At 38.0% G+C, this 21,192-nt stretch overlaps 2 protein-coding genes across 2 annotated transcripts in view; both read left to right on the plus strand.

Moving 5' to 3' along the window:
* The window catches only part of LOC133987292 (erythroid membrane-associated protein-like), a 74,797-nt gene that overhangs the window by 25,131 nt on the left and 28,474 nt on the right, over positions 1-21,192 (plus strand). The window lies entirely within an intron of this gene.
* Positions 3,323-21,192, plus strand: part of LOC133999831 (NACHT, LRR and PYD domains-containing protein 1 homolog) — a 37,465-nt gene continuing 19,595 nt past the window's right edge. The window contains exons 1-3 of the mRNA XM_062439155.1: positions 3,323-3,393; positions 5,959-6,057; positions 6,640-6,741. Coding sequence (XP_062295139.1) covers positions 3,330-3,393; positions 5,959-6,057; positions 6,640-6,741 — 265 coding nt within the window. The 5' untranslated portion in view covers positions 3,323-3,329. The remainder of the gene's footprint in view (positions 3,394-5,958; positions 6,058-6,639; positions 6,742-21,192) is intronic.

Genomic DNA, 21,192 nt, shown 5'->3' on the forward strand with positions numbered 1-21,192 from the left:
AATCAGCTTCAAACTTGCTGGACATGATGATGGCTCCGCCCTGAACGTCCCGATATATTAACTTCCCACGTAACTCATAGCGCCCCCCGGTGGTAACAGGAAGTGAACTTAAATTCATGAAAAATACATAGTTGACCCCATCAACTTCATTCTACTTCTAAAACATGCAGAACCAGTTGGTGAAGCTACATTATGAAGACTGTGAAGCTACGAGTAATGGCGTCCGTGTGGCGACGCGGCGACCATCAATTCCTCGCCATGAAAATACGTTTGGCTTTTTGATGGCTTTATTGAACACGTATCATCATGAAAATTGATACACAGGTCCAGGGTGGAGACCTCTTCCATCTGATAGGGGTGTCGCTCATGTCGCCCCCTAGTGGAAACAGGAAGTGCCATTTTTTGCATCAACATTGTCCGATTTCCACGAAACTTCACATGTGTGATGAGGGACTGACCCTGAACACACCTGCATGCATCCCATTACTGCCCCCTGGTGGATGAACCATCAACCTCTCATAACTCCTTCATGCTTTGTCCAATTCACTACAAACTTCACATGACTGATGAGTGGCCGCCCTGAACACACCAGACCACACCAGACCATATGTGTAACTACCTGTGACTGCCCCCTACTGGATGAACGAAACATTGCATTTTTGGCCTCCTTCCAGGTTTTTTCTCACTTTCTGCTTCACGCCACAGCCCCGCCATGCCTCAGGCCCCGCGGTGGCATGGGTGAGCGAGGGCCCGCCATCGCCGCTTGCGGCTTTTATTATTATTATTCCCTAACTTTTTAAGTTAAACATAACAGAAGCTCTGTGAAGTGCTGCCACTTTTCCTCAACTTAGACTTTACTAAGCAGTATGTCATGTTTATCATATTAGAACAGCATGTGTTTAAATGTTTTGTGATACAGTTCCTTTCTCCTCACTAAATGTGTGTGCTTGTATTTTGTGCAGATGATTCTACAATATTAGACAAGTTCACAGCACTACACATCGATGATGTCTGTGGGGATGTTGATGAAGAAGTGTCTGAGGTCACACCACACCATGTCAAGTCATCGGAACCGCCTTTATCTCTAAGAGCGGTCCTGATGCAACTTGGCTTTCCAGTGAAAATAAAGTGCAACGTGTTAATATACTATAAACTAAACCCATCATCCCTCAACCTACATGTGTACCTGATCCCTAATGATCCTGGTGTACAAAAGGTTATTTCATATTTACTGTCACACTTTTGTAATATTATAAGAATTAAAAAGAAAACAAATGAGTATTAGGGCCAGTGGTGAAAAAAGTGAAACTAAGTATGTAACTAAGTATTTCCTCACTGATACTCACATATACTTAAACTTCATATTTAATGAAGGCTGTTCTCACCTGTTTAATCATTAAAGCACAATTCTACAGCACGGTATTTGGTTATTCTTAAAATTGCATTTTCACATAATTGATATGATATTAAAAATGTATTCTCAAAATAAAATATACTTTCCTCAACATCAGGACTTCTGCTGGAAATCTCACATGGCCCTAACACTCTGTTGTAAAAATCACTTTAAAACACAAATGAATATGTTTGCTACTGTAACCTCAAAGCAGATTTTAATTACTGTATATTGATTTTTTCCAGAGAGTGGATGACAAGGAAAACAAACATGGATACAAAGAAATCAGAAAGCCACATCCAGACAGGTACCTGGGAATGGAAGAAAGATTCATCCTCACTGCAGACAACGTCAAAGCTACAATCATCCCCCCTGAGGTATAATCTGTACTGTCTGTCAGTTATTACATCACAGTCAGCCAACTCATGTGGAGCAGATCATTATTTAAATGTACAAGGAAGTGTACAAAAGGTGTTTTCACACATGATCTTGTACATTTCATTTATATTTTATTTCAGTTAGATATATTTTGTATTTATGTTGATTTTTCATTATTTTAGATGTAAGTGATGGTGGAATTGAGAGCTGAGTGATACATCTATTGACTATTTGGCCACAAATAAGCTTCTTCATGAAAGTTTTAATACTGCTCATGGGGTCAGTTTTGCTCTCTGTGTTCAGAGTGTGGGAACGATCAGCAGCCAGACAGAGATGTGAATGAGCTGAGCATTTACAAAACACTGTTCCTAATGACCAGTCACTAATCAACTCAGTTATTTATTATAAATGATTAACTTTACTGTTTACCTTTGGGAAAAAAACTAAATCCTTCTCTCTTTTTATGTTGTTTCTTTATTCTTTTTCTTTTTTTTTTTTACATAGGGATTAAAACTCAGCTATACCAAAGGCCCACATTTCTATGAAGTGTACATTCAAAATCCAGACAGAGACTTCAACCTTAAACTCTGTCGTACAAAAAGGGGAAAATCTAAACCAGTGTGGACCTGTGGAATTGATGAAGGTCAGTGGTTATTAAACAATATTACCTACAATATATAAAAAGATTCATTCTGCCTTTTCTGTTAACTCAACCATTCTGTGTAATTAATGTCAAATATAAATGAGAGCTGAATCAACAACAATGCACAAATGGACATGTTTCTCTAATAATTATAATCTGGTTGTATCTGTAAAAGTTATGTTGTAACAATACCATCTGTTGGCTTTTGATTCAAGCAACTACAACTGACCTTTTAGAATTAGAAGGTTAATATTTAATGTAATAGATATTTTAGCTCAAATGTCATTATTAAATGTTGTTATTAAATCTTTTGTAGTGAATGCAATACATAAACCAACAATATCAGTTATTATTATTTTGTTTTGTTCTTCATTTCATTTCAGATGACTATTCAAACTCTGGTGAAGGTAAGACACTGCATAAATGTCCATTACTATACAAGATTTCAGATTTCAGTCATATTTCTTAAATATATCACATTCACTGCAGAATAGAGTAGAATAGACTTTGTAGTGTTGAAACCAAAATGAATAAGGCTCCTGCATACTGTCTCACTCATTGATAGTTTTAATGAGTTGCAACATTTCGTCCCTCAGACCTTCATCATGCATATGATGAATAATAGAAAGATAAGAAAAGGTAAGAAAAATAAACTGAATCACAAGAACAAAACCCTCTGAGATATTTATTATTTTATTATTATTTATAAATAGGCTGGGCATTTATCTAACAGATATGATGTTCAATATGTTTAGTCTTTTGTAAAAGACACTCTAAATGAAAAGTGAAAACATTACATCAAGTAGAAGTTCATCATTCAATCCTTTTGGAGACAGAGTCTGTAACGTAAATATCCAGAATGCCTCCCTTCTTTTTAATAACAAGTCATGTTCTCCACCCCTAGGTGGCACTGAAATGTCAAACGCAGCAGGTAGTAGTGGAGGAGAAGAGATACCGATGAGCCATATCCGAAGACGAGGTAATCAACATCTCCTCAATAGAACTCTCTGATGAACACACATCTCTTCTGTCCAAAGGACTATCTTTTGTACCTAATGTGGGAGACTACTAAAGACTACATACTCCATTTAAACCTAAGAGTATTTTTGTCCCAGTGTACAGAAGCGTATTGCATTCACTTTATTTTCTTTTTCAGTTTTTCTGAGAAGTTTTAGTTTTTTTGTTTAATGGACTATTTCTTTTCTGAATTAACGGGATAAAAAAAGCATGGCTTGACAGAAACTCGTTTCCATAGATTAGGAACAGCAACATGTGCAAGAGTCGTAATATTAAAAAAAGAAAAAAAAAATCACGGGCAAAAGCACAGGATTGGTCATTAATGTTAAAACAACCTTGTTATAATTTATCACCAGACTAGATATGAAATTAGAGAACTGTGATGATGATTTGATTTCAGGCAGATGTGGCTCATTGAGCCACCCCAAGTCTGCTATTCCTAGGTGGGTTTAAACAATCGTAACAGGGAGGATAAAGCCCAATGAGCTGACTGCAGTCATCGGGAGCTAATGTAAGACTACCCTGGTACAAATAGCCTCGGCCACACAACTGAGCTATTTCACCCTAGACGTATAACAACATCATCTCTAATTTTTGTTCTAAAGACATTTCTGGCGAAAAAGTTGTATTTTATTTTCATAATCTTTCCTCAGTGAATGCATTCAAGCGTCAGTTTGTCAGTTAGAAATAATTTGTCGCCAATATCTATCTTCCGTATTAGCAAACATATTGGGCTGTCACATCACTTCATAGGACTGAAGCGGTGGTGTAATGGGCAGTGTGTCCGTCATTAGTGTTGAGACTCGGGTTCGAGTCTTTGCAGCAGCAGTTATATATTTATAATGTTTTCAGCGGAAAAACTCTGCTGCATACAACCCGAAAATACCTGAATTTACAACCTTCAGTTTGTTATATGATGGGAATCAAATCTTGACAGATCTATGGTTGCCATGGATACCAAATACATTCCAGACCTCTCAAGTGTCAGGCATTGGCCGTGAGACGAATGCATTTTATTTCAAACTGCTCTCACGCTCACACACCGCACCTGACATTTCTCATGCCGAGAAGTGATAGATCTTAAAAGATCTTAGAGAAATTATTATATGATATACAGAAGAGAACAGCGACCTATATTTATCCCACTGTCCCGGTGGGATACGGGAGTCTTCCACATATCTCCAGATGCTCCCCTCCGACCCGCCTCCACACAAACACACATACATTGCTGTCTACAGCAGGGTACAAAGAGGGGTGCACATAGCCTTTGCCATAATTTAATCACATATTCATACCATCATACAGTAAACACATTTCTCACTAATATATATTATATGCAATGTCACTATATGCATCTATATTTACACAAATATGTCACATTCATTCATTCAAGTATTTCAATTAGAATAAAGTAGAATATAATTGTTTTAGTTTTTAAACCAAATTGTAACATCACTCTGATATTACTATATCATTATATATTATTATATTATTATTATTATTATTATTATTATTGTCACAGAGCTGAACTGGGCTACTTTGTTCAGTATTCTTGTACTTTAGTTAGTCTATTGAAGTGAGTGGCAGGTACATTGCATAACATATAAAGGCACTTCAACTTAATTTTTATTATAAATACATTATTCCTGATTGATTATTGAAGTTTAGGACTGCCTATGATTAAAATATAAGGTGGGTGGGGGATGAACGAGGGGACTGTAGAAATGTTACATTCATGTTATTTACCATGATTAACACAATCATCTCTGCTTTCACTGTCAGTGGAAAAGTCTTCACTTCCACTCTGATAGTCATTCTCAGTTTAAAGCAATGTCATTGACACAAATGCTGTGACATTATTGTCATAGATAAACAGCATATTATCAAAGGTGACTCTGACCAGATGATGTTCTGATCCACACTGTTGCTTTGTTGACTACAAGGTTTAACATTGTCAGGAAGCAATTGTGACCATCAGGGGTCCTTCTCTGTAAAACCACTTCCTGTTACTATATGGCTTTATTCACAATTTTAACAAAATCCCCTTTTGTTAAAATGGTGGTTACACTTCAATCAATCAATCAATCAATCAATCAATCAATCTTTATTGATGTTGCACCAATCACAGGTTACCTGTGGGACGAGAGAGCACAGAGAACTCTGGGGAGGAAGTTTAAGTTAGTGAATGTATTAATAGTACATGAATGTAAATGGTTAGAAATGGACAGAGAGAGGGAAGAGGAGGTCTCAACTAAAAACATACAATGCAAATTCCTTTCAGTTATCAGATCATTAACCAGGCCAATGATCTCACATTTAAAAGAGCTCATTTCAGCTTTAGGGATTCTGTGACAGTAAGGGAGACTGGTTGTGGTTGAACATTGACAGATTTAAGATTATTGAGAGAGATACCATATAGTCTGTGGTTGCTACGATGTGTTTGTCCATGCCATCAGTTCTTTAAGAGCAATTTAATGCAGACTTACTAAATTTCCAAATGATGTCTGTCCCTGTTTCTCTATGTCAGTCAATATTAGTGATGAGGAGGCTTCAGAGAACAGAGGACCTTCCTCCTCTCAGACTCGTCCTCCTCCTGAAGTTTCCACTATCAGCAGTCAGAGTGAAGGTAAAGCTGCTGTAATCTCTGGTTTGTATTTGTTGGTGTAGTTTTCACATTATTAATAAATGAGAACTCCTCTGGAGCTCTACTAAATATTGTTTCAGGGAGGAATTGTTTCCTAACTCAGGTTTATTGACACAAATGCTGGTACATTATTGCCATAGATAAATATTATTATATTTTTCGATTACTATTAATTATTCTCTCGTAGTAGATATCAGTGATGATGTGGCTTCAGACAACAGAGAAGTGTTGGTCAGCTGGTCAATAGTGGAGAATAATATTCTATAGTTTCCACAATTTTCCAGAGGTCAATCTTGGAAAATAATCCTTCCTGGCCAGACGTACAGATTTGTTATATGCTGTCATGGCTTCTAGTATATTACAGTGAACAGAGAATCTAGTTTTCCTTCATTTTCTTTCAGCTGCCCGACACATTCTCTTGATTTCATTAAAACTGTTATTGTTAAACCATGTGGAGATTCTGTCAACACAACAACAAATGTTGTCACATCATAGATAAATTGCATATTATTATATTTCTCTTTCTTATAAGTGCATTTTTATATTATTATTTTTCTCTCTCAGTGGATGTCAGTGATGATGATGAGGCTTCAGAGAACAGAGGACCTTCCTCCTCTCAGCCTCGTCCTCTTCCTGAAGTTTCCACTATCAGCAGTCAGAATGAAGGTAAAGCTGCTGTAATCTCTGGTTTGTATTTGTTGATGTAATCTTCACATTATTACAGTTTTTTCTGATTTTTATTATTATTATTATTATTATTAATTAGGCACTATCTTTGAAACTATAGGCTATTTGCAAAACTCTATGAGAGTAGATGTTCTGTGATGATCTTGAAGATGCTAAAATTAGGCGAATCAGGAGTTCTTTCTTAATGCACGTTTAATTACAGGCTTGGATCATCATAGACAGCACACAGCATTCAGGCATATAGGTGTATGATGATGACAGAGTGTCCTACAGTGCGAAATAGCTATACTATTACTGGTATGTCAGATATTTTCCGAGAGGTAATTTTACTCAAAAGTGTCGTCATTCTGCTGACGGTTCCTAGATTGTCTGGCAGCAAAACATGATCCTCCGACCATATCAGGTATATGGACGGTGGATATGCATACTAACAATTCCCCCTTTTTCTATTTGATTTATTTCCTTTTTTTCTCCAAATGACACAATTGCAAACAATTGAATATATTTAATTTTATTAATTCAAAGCTAACACAAACACATAAATGGGGAGTAAAATATCAGTACAAAAATGTAAACCCTGATTCCCTTCATCATTAAACTTGGCATCATAGCCCCCCCCCCCCGTTTACCCAGTCTTCGCATGACCGCCATCAAGAAGGCTGGGATCCATCCCAACGTGCTCCATAGTATGCCACTCATGAGGGAAGTTTGTCCATAAAAGGTCGTTGCTGTTGGATTCCTCGAAGAATCAGATGAAATAGAAGTGGAATCACTGCTTTGCTTCTGGTGGAGCATTGATGGTTATGTTCCTAACCGGGTTCTGGATCATGCTCATATTGGCGACAGAATAAACAGATTTCAAAATTAGTGCACGAAAAATAGGAAAACAACAATCCATTAGCACGATTACAATGAGAACTAGAAAATTCCAGGGAAATTTTGAGTGCCACGGGACTGCTGCCGGAACGAGTACACGATTTATTTACAGTGTTCAAAAGTCACCCTGATCATATTCTGGTTTCGAGTATTAAGTACATCTTACTAGTCAGTATCAAGTGTAATGTACTTTATTCTCAACTTAAGTAAATGTTAATCATATTTAAACATAAATAATATTTATTTAAACTAATTAATAAAAGTCTACTTTAATTTTTTTCACAGACATGAACATCACTGTTATGAAATGAATAAGTAAATCTTATCATGAAGAGAGTAGATTTTATTATAGTTTTTTATGACTGGAATTCTTCTTGGAAATTGACTGGAAATATTCCAGTATTTCAATTCCAATATTCCAGGTAATCATATTTAAGCATAAATAATATTTATTTAAACTAATTAAAGTCCCTGTAAAGAAAGAATAAATATGTGTTCTGAGTTTGACATGCCACAGAAAAGTGTGTTGTTAACCACCCTGCCAAATGTGAATGATTAAAAAAATTGCCAAATATGTGAAATTGGGCTTCAAAGTTGTGTAAAAATCAGCCATGGAAGCCCCGCCCACTAACCAGTGTCACCTGTCAATCAAAGTCACCACCTCTGTGGGCGTTCCCACCGAGTCCGCGGAAGCCCCGCCCCCTACAGAGTGTCAACTGTTAATCAAAGTCACCACCTCTACCCTAAACATGGATGCTATTGCTGAGAGCTAGCTTGGTTAACTGACGAAATAGACAGACAGGAATTAGCCAATCACAGAAAAGTAGGTCAGTTTCCGCCCAGCAACAGGCTGTCAAGGACAGCAGAGGTTCTACGGTTGCTACGGCGATTTGAGAATCTGCTTGGAAAAAATTCTCAAAATTCCTCAGAATTTGGCTTCTGACAAGGTCCCGAACAATTGCAAACTGTGAGAAAACCGTAACTCCTGTCCAAAAACCGAAAACACTGTGAGAGACACAGAATCCGGCAGATTCTGACAGTGTTTATTTTATTCAGATATTCCTTAAAATGAGCGCGTAAGCTCAGTGCGAAGACAGAGTGAGATTCTTTTGAAAAAAAACAGACGATTACATTACAGTCAATGGGGAGCTAGACAGGTATTGCCACCGGTCTCGGCCCCCCCGTTTAAATTTTGTGCAGACCTCGCCTGTCAATGTCACATTTTATGAATCCCAACACCTATGTCTACATTTTGCCAAAAAAATATTTGTCTCCTTTTCACGGTTTGGCCGTGAGCTCGAGTTAAAAATAAAAATTAAGTTCATATTTTACTGCTTCTCACACTCAAGCTAACTGACGCTTCCACTCTAACTTTGAAGAAAAAGTGATTTCCACTCCTCGTTTGACTGCTCATAGTTTGAAAAGTTTACATGTTATGTAAAAACCGTTTGGTGTTTTGGAGAGAGCACGAGTTTTCCTCCGTTTTAAAGTTTGAATCACATTTCTACGTGCAGGTATGAGAGAGCTAGTTGACTCTGAAAAAAGGTGAAATTTTGTGGTTTTAAAAAAAAATTCCCATTCATTTTCAATGGAGAAATTTCCCGGTATTTTGGGAATAACTCTGGGAAAAATTGGATTCTGGACATTCTGAATAATAGCACCCATCTCCCGATCGAGCCGCACGTTTTGATGTATATATTGTTGGGGTTTTCTCAAAGCTGTGGGAGGAGTTACGCGCCGAAATTTGGCGGAAGAATAAAAAGAAGAACTAGAAAATTCCAGGGAAATTTTGAGTGCCACGGGACTGCTGCCGGAACGAGTACACGATTTATTTCCAGTGTTCAAAAGTCACCCTGATCATATTCTGGTTTTGAGTATTAAGTACATCTTACTAGTCAGTATCAAGTGTAATGTACTTTATTCGCAACTTAACATCCCGGAAATATTAAGTAAATGTTCATCATATTTAAACATAAATAATATTTATTTAAACTAATTAATAAAAGTCTACTTTAATTTTTTTCACAGACAGGAACATCACTGTTATGAAATGAATAAGTAAATCTTATCATGAAGAGAGTAGATTTTATTTTAGTTTTTTATGACTGGAATTCTTCTTGGAAATTGACTGGAAATATTCCAGTATTTCAATTCCAATATTCCAGGTAATCATATTTAAGCATAAATAATATTTATTTAAACTAATTAAAGTCCCTGTAAAGAAAGAATAAATATGTGTTCTGAGTTTGACATGCCACAGAAAAGTGTGTTGTTAACCACCCTGCCAAATGTGAATGATTAAAAAAATTGCCAAATATGTGAAATTGGGCTTCAAAGTTGTGTAAAAATCAGCCATGGAAGCCCCGCCCACTAACCAGTGTCACCTGTCAATCAAAGTCACCACCTCTGTGGGCGTTCCCACCGACTCCGCGGAAGCCCCGCCCCCTACAGAGTGTCAACTGTTAATCAAAGTCACCACCTCTACCCTAAACATGGATGCTATTGCTGAGAGCTAGCTTGGTTAACTGACAAAATAGACAGACAGGAATTAGCCAATCACAGAAAAGTAGGTCAGTTTCCGCCCAGCAACAGGCTGTCAAGGTCAGCAGAGGTTCTACGGTTGCTACGGCGATTTGAGAATCTGCTTGGAAAAAATTCTCAAAATGCCTCAGAATTTGGCTTCTGACAAGGTCCCGAACAATTGCAAACTGTGAGAAAACCGTAACTCCTGTCCAAAAACCGAAAACACAGTGAGAGACACAGAAGCCGGCAGATTCTGACAGTGTTTATTTTATTCAGATACTCCTTAAAATGAGCGTGTAAGCTCAGTGCGAAGACAGAGTGAGATTCTTTTGAAAAAAAACAGACGATTACATTACAGTCAATGGGGAGCAAGACAGGTATTGCCGCCGGTCTCGGCCCCCCCGTTTAAATTTTGTGCAGACCCCGCCTGTCAACGTAACATTTTATGAATCCCAACACCTATGTCTACATTTAGACAAAAAATTATTTGTCTCCTTGTCACGGTTTGGCCGTGAGCTCGAGTTAAAAATAAAAATTAAGTTAATATTTTACTGCTTCTCACACTCAAGCTAACTGACGCTTCCACTCTAACTTTGAAGAAAAAGTGATTTCCACTCCTCGTTTGACTGCTCATAGTTTGAAAAGTGTACATGTTATGTAAAAACAGTTTGGTGTTTTGGAGAGAGCACAAGTTTTCCTCCGTTTTAAAGTTTGAATCACATTTCTACGTGCAGGTATGAGAGAGCTAGGTGACTCTGAAAAAAGGTGAAATTTTGTGGTTTTAAAAAAAAATTCCCATTCATTTTCAATGGAGAAATTTCCCGGTATTTTGGGAATAACTCTGGGAAAAATTGGATTCTGGACATTCTGAATAATAGCACCCATCTCCCGATCGAGCCGCACGTTTTGATGTATATATTGTTGGGGTTTTCTCAAAGCTGTGGGAGGAGTTACGCGCCGAAATTTGGCGGAAGAATAAAAAGAACTAGAAAATTCCAGGGAAATTTTGAGTGCCACGGGACTGCTGCCGGAATGAGTACACGATTTATTTCCAGTGTTCAAAAGTCACCCTGATCATATTCTGGTTTCGAGTATTAAGTACATCTTACTAGTCAGTATCAAGTGTAATGTACTTTATTCTCAACTTAACATACCTGAAAATATTAAGTAAATGTTAATCATATTTAAGCATAAATAATATTTATTTAAACTAATTAATTAAAGTCTACTTCATTTTTTTCACAGACAGGAACATCACTTTTATGAAATTAATAAGTAAATCTTATCATTAAGAGAGTAGATTTTATTATAGTTTTTTATGACTGGAATTCTTCTTGGAAATTGACTGGAAATATTCCAGTATTTCAATTCCAATATTCCAGTTAATCATATTTAAGCATAAATAATATTTATTGAAACTAATTAAAGTCCCTGTAAAGAAAGAATAAATATGTGTTCTGAGTTTGACATGCCACAGAAAAGTGTGTTGTTAACCACCCTGCCAAATGTGAATGATTAAAAAAATGGCCAAATATGTGAAATTGGGCTTCAAAGTTGTGTAAAAATCAGCCGTGGAAGCCCCGCCCACTACCCAGTGTCACCTGTCAATCAAAGTCACCACCTCTGTGGGCGTTCCCGCCGAGTCTGCGGAAGCCCCGCCCCCTACAGAGTGTCAACTGTTAATCAAAGTCACCACCTCTACCCTAAACATGGATGCTATTGCTGAGAGCCAGCTTGGTTAACTGACAAAATACACAGACAGGAATCAGCCAATCACAGAAAAGTAGGTCAGTTTCCGCCCAGCAACAGGCTGTCAAGGACAGCAGAGGTTCTACGGTTGCTATGGTGATTTGAGAATCTGCTTGGAAAAAATTCTCAAAATGCCTCAGAATTTGGCTTCTGACAAGGTCCCGAACAATTGCAAACTGTGAGAAAACCATAACTCCTGTCCAAAAACCGAAAACACCGTGAGAGACACAGAAGCCGGCAGATTCTGACAGTGTTTATTTTATTCAGATACTCCTTAAAATGAGCGCGTAAGCTCAGTGCGAAGACAGAGTGAGATTCTTTTGAAAAAAAACAGACGATTACATTACAGTCAATGGGGAGCAAGACAGGTATTGCCGCCGGTCTCGGCCCCCCCGTTTAAATTTTGTGCAGACCTCGCCTGTCAATGTCACATTTAATGAATCCCAACACCTATGTCTACATTTTGACAAAAAATTATTTGTCTCCTTTTCACGGTTTGGCCTTGAGCTCGAGTTAAAAATAAAAATTAAGTTCATATTTTACTGCTTCTCACACTCAAGCTAACTGACGCTTCCACTCTAACTTTGAAGAAAAAGTGATTTCCACTCCTCGTTTGACTGCTCATAGTTTGAAAAGTTTACATGTTATGTAAAAACAGTTTGGTGTTTTGGAGAGAGCACAAGTTTTCCTCCGTTTTAAAGTTTGAATCACATTTCTACGTACAGGTATGAGTGAGCTAGGTGACTCTGAAAAAAGGTGAAATTTTGTGGTTTTAAAAAAAAATTCCCATTCATTTTCAATGGAGAAATTTCCCGGTATTTTGGGAATAACTCTGGGAAAAATTGGATTCTGGACATTCTGAATAATAGCACCCATCTCCCGATCGAGCCGCACGTTTTGATGTATATATTGTCGGGGTTTTCTCAAAGCTGTGGGAGGAGTTACGCGCCGAAATTTGGCGGAAGAATAATAATAACTAGAAAATTCCAGGGAAATTTTGAGTGCCACGGGACTGCTGCCGGAACGAGTACACGATTTATTTCCAGTGTTCAAAAGTCACCTTGATCATATTCTGGTTTCGAGTATTAAGTACAACTTACAAGTCAGTATCAGGTGTAATGTACTTCATTCTCAACTTAACATCCCTGAAAATATTAAGTAAATGTTCATCATATTTAAGCATAAATAATATTTATTTAAAGTAATTAAAGTCCCTGTAAGGTAAGAATAAATATGTGTTCTGAGTTTGACATACCACAGAAAAGTGTGTTGTTAACCACCCTGCCAAATGTGAATGATTAAAAAAATGGCTAAATATGTGAAATTAGGCTTCAAAGTTGTGTAAAAATCAGCCGTGGAAGCCCCGCCCACTACCCAGCGTCACCTGTCAATCAAAGTCACCACCTCTGTGGGCGTTCCCACCGACTCCGCGGAAGCCCCGCCCCCTACAGAGTGTCAACTGTTAATCAAAGTCACCACCTCTACCCTAAACATGGATGCTATTGCTGAGAGCTAGCTTGGTTAACTGACAAAATAGACAGACAGGAATCAGCCAATCACAGAAAAGTAGGTCAGTTTCCGCCCAGCAACAGGCTGTCAAGGACAGCAGAGGCTCTACGGTTGCTATGGTGATTTGAGAATCTGCTTGGAAAAAATTCTCAAAATGCCTCAGAATTTGGCCTCTGACAAGGTCCCGAACAATTGCATACTGTGAGAAAACCGTAACTCCTGCCCAAAAACCGAAAACACTGTGAGAGACACAGAAGCCGGCAGATTCTGACAGTGTTTATTTTATTCAGATACACCTTAAAATGAGCGCGTAAGCTCAGTGCGAAGACAGAGTGAGATTCTTTTGAAAAAAAACAGACGATTACATTACAGTCAATGGGGAGCAAGACAGGTATTGCCGCCGGACTCGGCCCCCCCGTTTAAATTTTGTGCAGACCCCGCCTGTCAATGTCACATTTTATGAATCCCAACACCTATGTCTACATTTTGACAAAAAAATATTTGTCTCCTTTTCACGGTTTGGCCGTGAGCTCGAGTTAAAAATAAAAATTAAGTTCATATTTTACTGCTTCTCACACTCAAGCTAACTGACGCTTCCACTCTAACTTTGAAGAAAAAGTGATTTCCACTCCTCGTTTGACTGCTCATAGTTTGAAAAGTTTACATGTTATGTAAAAACAGTTTGGTGTTTTGGAGAGAGCACAAGTTTTCCTCCGTTTTAAAGTTTGAATCACATTTCTACGTGCAGGTATGAGAGAGCTAGGTGACTCTGAAAAAAGGTGAAAATTTGTGGTTTTAAAAAAAAATTCCCATTCATTTTCAATGGAGAAATTTTCCGGTAATTTGGGAATAACTCTGGGAAAATTTTGATTCTGGACATTCTGAATAATAGCACCCATCTCCTGATCGAGCCGCACGTTTTGATGTATATATTGTCGGGGTTTTCTCAAAGCTGTGGGAGGAGTTACGCGCCGAAATTTGGCGGAAGAATAAAAAGAACTAGAAAATTCCAGGGAAATTTTGAGTGCCACGGGACTGCTGCCGGAACGAGTACACGATTTATTTCCAGTGTTCAAAAGTCACCCTGATCATATTCTGGTTTTGAGTATTAAGTACATCTTACTAGTCAGTATCAAGTGTAATGTACTTTATTCGCAACTTAACATCCCGGAAATATTAAGTAAATGTTCATCATATTTAAACATAAATAATATTTATTTAAACTAATTAATAAAAGTCTACTTTAATTTTTTTCACAGACAGGAACATCACTGTTATGAAATGAATAAGTAAATCTTATCATGAAGAGAGTAGATTTTATTATAGTTTTTTATGACTGGAATTCTTCTTGGAAATTGACTGGAAATATTCCAGTATTTCAATTCCAATATTCCAGGTAATCATATTTAAGCATAAATAATATTTATTTAAACTAATTAAAGTCCCTGTAAAGAAAGAATAAATATGTGTTCTGAGTTTGACATGCCACAGAAAAGTGTGTTGTTAACCACCCTGCCAAATGTGAATGATTAAAAAAATTGCCAAATATGTGGAATTGGGCTTCAAAGTTGTGTAAAAATCAGCCATGGAAGCCCCGCCCACTAACCAGTGTCACCTGTCAATCAAAGTCAATACCTCTGTGGGCGTTCCCACCGACTACGCGGAAGCCCCGCCCCCTACAGAGTGTCAACTGTTAATCAAAGTCACCACCTCTACCCTAAACATGGATGCTATTGCTGAGAGCTAGCTTGGTTAACTGACAAAATAGACAGACAGGAATTAGCCAATCACAGAAAAGTAGGTCAGTTTCCGCCCAGCAACAGGCTGTCAAGGTCAGCAGAGGTTCTACGGTTGCTACGGTGATTTGAGAATCTGCTTGGAAAAAATTCTCAAAATGCCTCAGAATTTGGCTTCTGACAAGGTCCCGAACAATTGCAAACTGTGAGAAAACCGTAACTCCTGTCCAAAAACCGAAAACACCGTGAGAGACACAGAAGCCGGCAGATTCTGACAGTGTTTATTTTATTCAGATATTCCTTAAAATGAGCATGTAAGCTCAGTGCGAAGACAGAGTGAGATTCTTTTGAAAAAAAACAGACGATTACATTACAGTCAATGGGGAGCAAGACAGGTATTGCCGCCGGTCTCGGCCCCCCCGTTTAAATTTTGTGCAGACCCCGCCTGTCAATGTCACATTTTATGAATCCCAACACCTATGTCTACATTTTGACAAAAAATTATTTGTCTCCTTGTCACGGTTGGGCCGTGAGCTCGAGATAAAAATAAAAATTAAGTTCATATTTTACTGCTTCTCACACTCAAGCTAACTGACGCTTCCACTCTAACTTTGAAGAAAAAGTGATTTCCACTCCTCGTTTGACTGCTCATAGTTTGAAAAGTTTACATGTTATGTAAAAACTGTTTGGTGTTTTGGAGAGAGCACAAGTTTTCCTCCGTTTTAAAGTTTGAATCACATTTCTACGTGGAGGTATGAGAGAGCTAGGTGACTCTGAAAAAAGGTGAAAATTTGTGGTTTTAAAAAAAAATTCCCATTCATTTTCAATGGAGAAATTTCCCGGTATTTTGGGAATAACTCTGGGAAAAATTGGATTCTGGACATTCTGAATAATAGCACCCATCTCCCGATCGAGCCGCACGTTTTGAGGTATATATTGTCGGGGTTTTCTCAAAGCTGTGGGAGGAGTTACGCGCCGAAATTTGGCGGAAGAATAAAAAGAATAAGAATAAGTATGGTGAAGATTAATAGATGCCTCGGGGCTTCGCCCCGAGGCACTCCCCTCTGCAGTATTACTGCTGAGGGGAGTGCCTCGGAGCGTAGCACCCGTGGCACTAACTAGAAAATTCCAGGGAAATTTTGAGTGCCACGGGACTGCTGCCGGAACGAGTACACGATTTATTTCCAGTGTTCAAAAGTCACCCTGATCATATTCTGGTTTCGAGTATTAAGTACATCTTACTAGTCAGTATCAAGTGTAATGTACTTTATTCTCAACTTAACATAACTGAAAATATTAAGTAAATTAATAAATAAAATATTTAAGCATAAATAATATGTATTTAAACTAATTAATTAAAGTCTACTTCATTTTTTTCACAGACAGGAACATCACTGTTATGAAATTAATAAGTAAATCTTATCATTAAGAAATTAGATTTTATTATAGTTTTTTATGACTGGAATTCTTCTTGGAAATTGACTGGAAATATTCCAGTATTTCAATTCCAATATTCCAGGTAATCATATTTAAGCATAAATAATATTTATTTAAACTAATTAAAGTCCCTGTAAAGAAAGAATAAATATGTGTTCTGAGTTTGACATGCCACAGAAGAGTGTGTTGTTAACCACCCTGCCAAATGTGAATGATTAAAAAAATGGCTAAATATGTGAAATTAGGCTTCAAAGTTGTGTAAAAATCCGCCTCTGTCTCTGTGGGCGTTCCCGCCAAATTCGCTGAAGCCCCGCCCCCTTCCCAGTGTCACCTGTCAATCAAAGTCACCACCTCTACCCTAAACATGGATGCTATTGCTGAGAGCCAGCTTGGTTAACTGACAAAATAGACAGACAGGAATCAGCCAATCACAGAAAAGTAGGTCAGTTTCCGCCCAGCAACAGGCTGTCAAGGACAGCAGAGGTTCTACGGTTGCTACGGTGATTTGAGAATCTGCTTGGAAAAAATTCTCAAAATACCTCAGAATTTGGCTTCTGACAAGGTCCCGAACAATTCCAAACTGTGAGAAAACCGTAACTCCTGTCCAAAAACTGAAAACACTGTGAGAGACACAGAAGCCGGCAGATTCTGACAGTGTTTATTTTATTCAAATATTCCTTAAAATGAGCGCGTAAGCTCAGTGTGAAGACAGAGTGTGATTCTTTTGAAAAAAAACAGACGATTACATTACAGTCAATGGGGAGCGAGACAGGTATTGCCGCCGGACTCGGCCCCCCCGTTTAAATTTTGTGCAGTCCCCGCCTGTCAATGTCACATTTTATGAATCCCAACACCTATGTCTACATTTTGACAAAAAATTATTTGTCTCCTTGTCACGGTTTGGCCGTGAGCTCGAGATAAAAATTAAAATTAAATTCATATTTTACTGCTTCTCACACTCAAGCTAACTGACGCTTCCACTCTAACTTTGAAGAAAAAGTGATTTCCACTCCTCGTTTGACAGCTCATAGTTTGAAAAGTTTACATGTTATGTAAAAACAGTTTGGTGTTTTGGAGAGAGCACAAGTTTTCCTCCGTTTTAAAGTTTGAATCACATTTCTACGTGGAGGTATGAGAGAGCTAGGTGACTCTGAAAAAAGGTGAAAATTTGTGGTTTTAAAAAAAAATTCCCATTCATTTTCAATGGAGAAATTTCCCGGTATTTTGGGAATAACTCTGGGAAAAATTGGATTCTGGACATTCTGAATAATAGCACCCATCTCCCGATCGAGCCGCACGTTTTGATGTATATATTGTCGGGGTTTTTTCAAAGCTGTGGGAGGAGTTACGCGCCGAAATTTGGCGGAAGAATAAAAAGAATAACTAGAAAATTCCAGGGAAATTTTGAGTGCCACGGGACTGCTGCCGGAACGAGTACACGATTTATTTCCAGTGTTCAAAAGTCACCCTGATCATATTCTGGTTTCGAGTATTAAGTACATCTTACTAGTCAGTATCAAGTGTAATGTACTTTATTCTCAACTTAACATCCCGGAAATATTAAGTAAATGTTCATCATATTTAAGCATAAATAATATTTATTTAAACTAATTAATAAAAGTCTACTTTAATTTTTTTCACAGACAGGAACATCACTGTTATGAAATTAATAAGTAAATCTTATAATGAAGAGAGTAGATATTATAGTTTTTTTATGACTGGAATTCTTCTTGGAAATTGACTGGAAATATTCCAGTATTTCAATTCCAATATTCCAGTTAATCATATTTATGCATAAATAATATTTATTTAAACTAATTAAAGTCCCTGTAAAGAAAGAATGAATATGTGTTCTGAGTTTGACATGCCACAGAAAAGTGTGTTGTTAACCACCCTGCCAAATGTGAATGATTAAAAAAATGGCTAAATATGTGAAATTAGGCTTCAAAGTTGTGTAAAAATCAGCCGTGGAAGCCCCGCCCACTACCCAGCGTCACCTGTCAATCAAAGTCACCACCTCTGTGGGCGTTCCCACCGACTCCGCGGAAGCCCCGCCCCCTACAGAGTGTCAACTGTTAATCAAAGTCACCACCTCTACCCTAAACATGGATGCTATTGCTGAGAGCTAGCTTGGTTAACTGACAAAATAGACAGACAGGAATCAGCCAATCACAGAAAAGTAGGTCAGTTTCCGCCCAGCAACAGGCTGTCAAGGACAGCAGAGGTTCTACGGTTGCTATGGTGATTTGAGAATCTGCTTGGAAAAAATTCTCAAAATGCCTCAGAATTTGGCCTCTGACAAGGTCCCGAACAATTGCATACTGTGAGAAAACCGTAACTCCTGCCCAAAAACCGAAAACACTGTGAGAGACACAGAAGCCGGCAGATTCTGACAGTGTTTATTTTATTCAGATACTCCTTAAAATGAGCGCGTAAGCTCAGTGCGAAGACAGAGTGAGATTCTTTTGAAAAAAAACAGACGATTACATTACAGTCAATGGGGAGCAAGACAGGTATTGCCGCCGGACTCGGCCCCCCCGTTTAAATTTTGTGCAGACCCCGCCTGTCAATGTCACATTTTATGAATCCCAACACCTATGTCTACATTTTGACAAAAAAATATTTGTCTCCTTTTCACGGTTTGGCCGTGAGCTCGAGTTAAAAATAAAAATTAAGTTCATATTTTACTGCTTCTCACACTCAAGCTAACTGACGCTTCCACTCTAACTTTGAAGAAAAAGTGATTTCCACTCCTCGTTTGACTGCTCATAGTTTGAAAAGTTTACATGTTATGTAAAAACAGTTTGGTGTTTTGGAGAGAGCACAAGTTTTCCTCCGTTTTAAAGTTTGAATCACATTTCTACGTGCAGGTATGAGAGAGCTAGTTGACTCTGAAAAAAGGTGAAATTTTGTGGTTTTAAAAAAAAATTCCCATTCATTTTCAATGGAGAAATTTCCCGGTATTTTGGGAATAACTCTGGGAAAAATTGGATTCTGGACATTCTGAATAATAGCACCCCTCTCCCGATCGAGCCGCACGTTTTGATGTATATATTGTCGGGGTTTTCTCAAAGCTGTGGGAGGAGTTACGCGCCGAAATTTGGCGGAAGAATAATAAGAATACTAGAAAATTCCAGGGAAATTTTGAATGCCACGGGACTGCTGCCGGAACGAGTACACGATTTATTTCCAGTGTTCAAAAGTCACCCTGATCATATTCTGGTTTCGAGTATTAAGTACATCTTACTAGTCAGTATCAAGTGTAATGTACTTTATTCTCAACTTAACATCCCGGAAATATTAAGTAAATGTTCATCATATTTAAGCATAAATAATATTTATTTAAACTAATTAATAAAAGTCTACTTTAATTTTTTTCACAGACAGGAACATCACTGTTATGAAATTAATAAGTAAATCTTATAATGAAGAGAGTAGATATTATAGTTTTTTTTTGACTAGAATTCTTCTTGGAAATTGACTGGAAATATTCCAGTATTTGAATTCCAATATTCCAGTTAATCATATTTATGCATAAATAATATCTATTTAAACTAATTAAAGTCCCTGTAAAGAAAGAATAAATATGTGTTCTGAGTTTGACATACCACAGAAGAGTGTGTTGTTAACCACCCTGCCAAATGTGAATGATTAAATAGATGGCTAAATATGTGAAATTAGGCTTCAAAGTTGTGTAAAAATCCGCCTCTGTCTCTGTGGGCGTTCCCGCCAAATTCGCTGAAGCCCCGCCCCCTACCCAGTGTCACCTGTCAATCAAAGTCACCACCTCTGTGGGCGTTCCCGCCGAGTTCGCTGAAGCCCCGCCCCCTACAAAATGGTCACCTGTCAGTCAAAGTCACCACCTCTACCCTAAACATGGACGCTATTGCTGAGAGCCAGCTTGGTTAACTGACAAAATAGACAGACAGGAATCAGCCAATCACAAAAAAGTAGGTCAGTTTCTGCCCAGCAACAGGCTGTCAAGGACAGCAGAGGTTCTACGGTTGCTACGGTGATTTGAGAATCTGCCTTTGAAAAAATTCTCAAAATGCTTCAGAATTTGGCTTCTGACAAGGTCCCGAACAATTGCAAACTGTGAGAAAACCGTAACTCCTGTCCAAAAACCGAAAACACCGTGAGAGAAACAGAAGCCGGCAGATTCTGACAGTGTTTATTTTATTCAGATACTCCTTAAAATGAGCGCGTAAGCTCAGTGCGAAGACAGAGTGAGATTCTTTTGAAAAAAAACAGACGATTACATTACAGTCAATGGGGAGCAAGACAGGTATTGCCGCCAGTCTCGGCCCCCCCGTTTAAATTTTGTGCAGACCCCGCTTGTCAATGTCACATTTTATGAGTCCCAACACCTATGTCTACATTTTGCCAAAAAATTATTTGTCTCCTTTTCACGGTTTGGCCGTGAGCTCGAGTTAAAAATAAAAATTAAGTTCATATTTTACTGCTTCTCACACTCAAGCTAACTGACGCTTCCACTCTAACTTGGAAGAAAAAGTGATTTCCACTCCTCGTTTGACTGCTCATAGTTTGAAAAGTTTACATGTTATGTAAAAACAGTTTGGTGTTTTGGAGAGAGCACAAG

This window comes from Scomber scombrus, chromosome 2, assembly GCF_963691925.1.
Source record: "Scomber scombrus chromosome 2, fScoSco1.1, whole genome shotgun sequence".
NCBI classification, from domain to species: domain Eukaryota; kingdom Metazoa; phylum Chordata; class Actinopteri; order Scombriformes; family Scombridae; genus Scomber; species Scomber scombrus.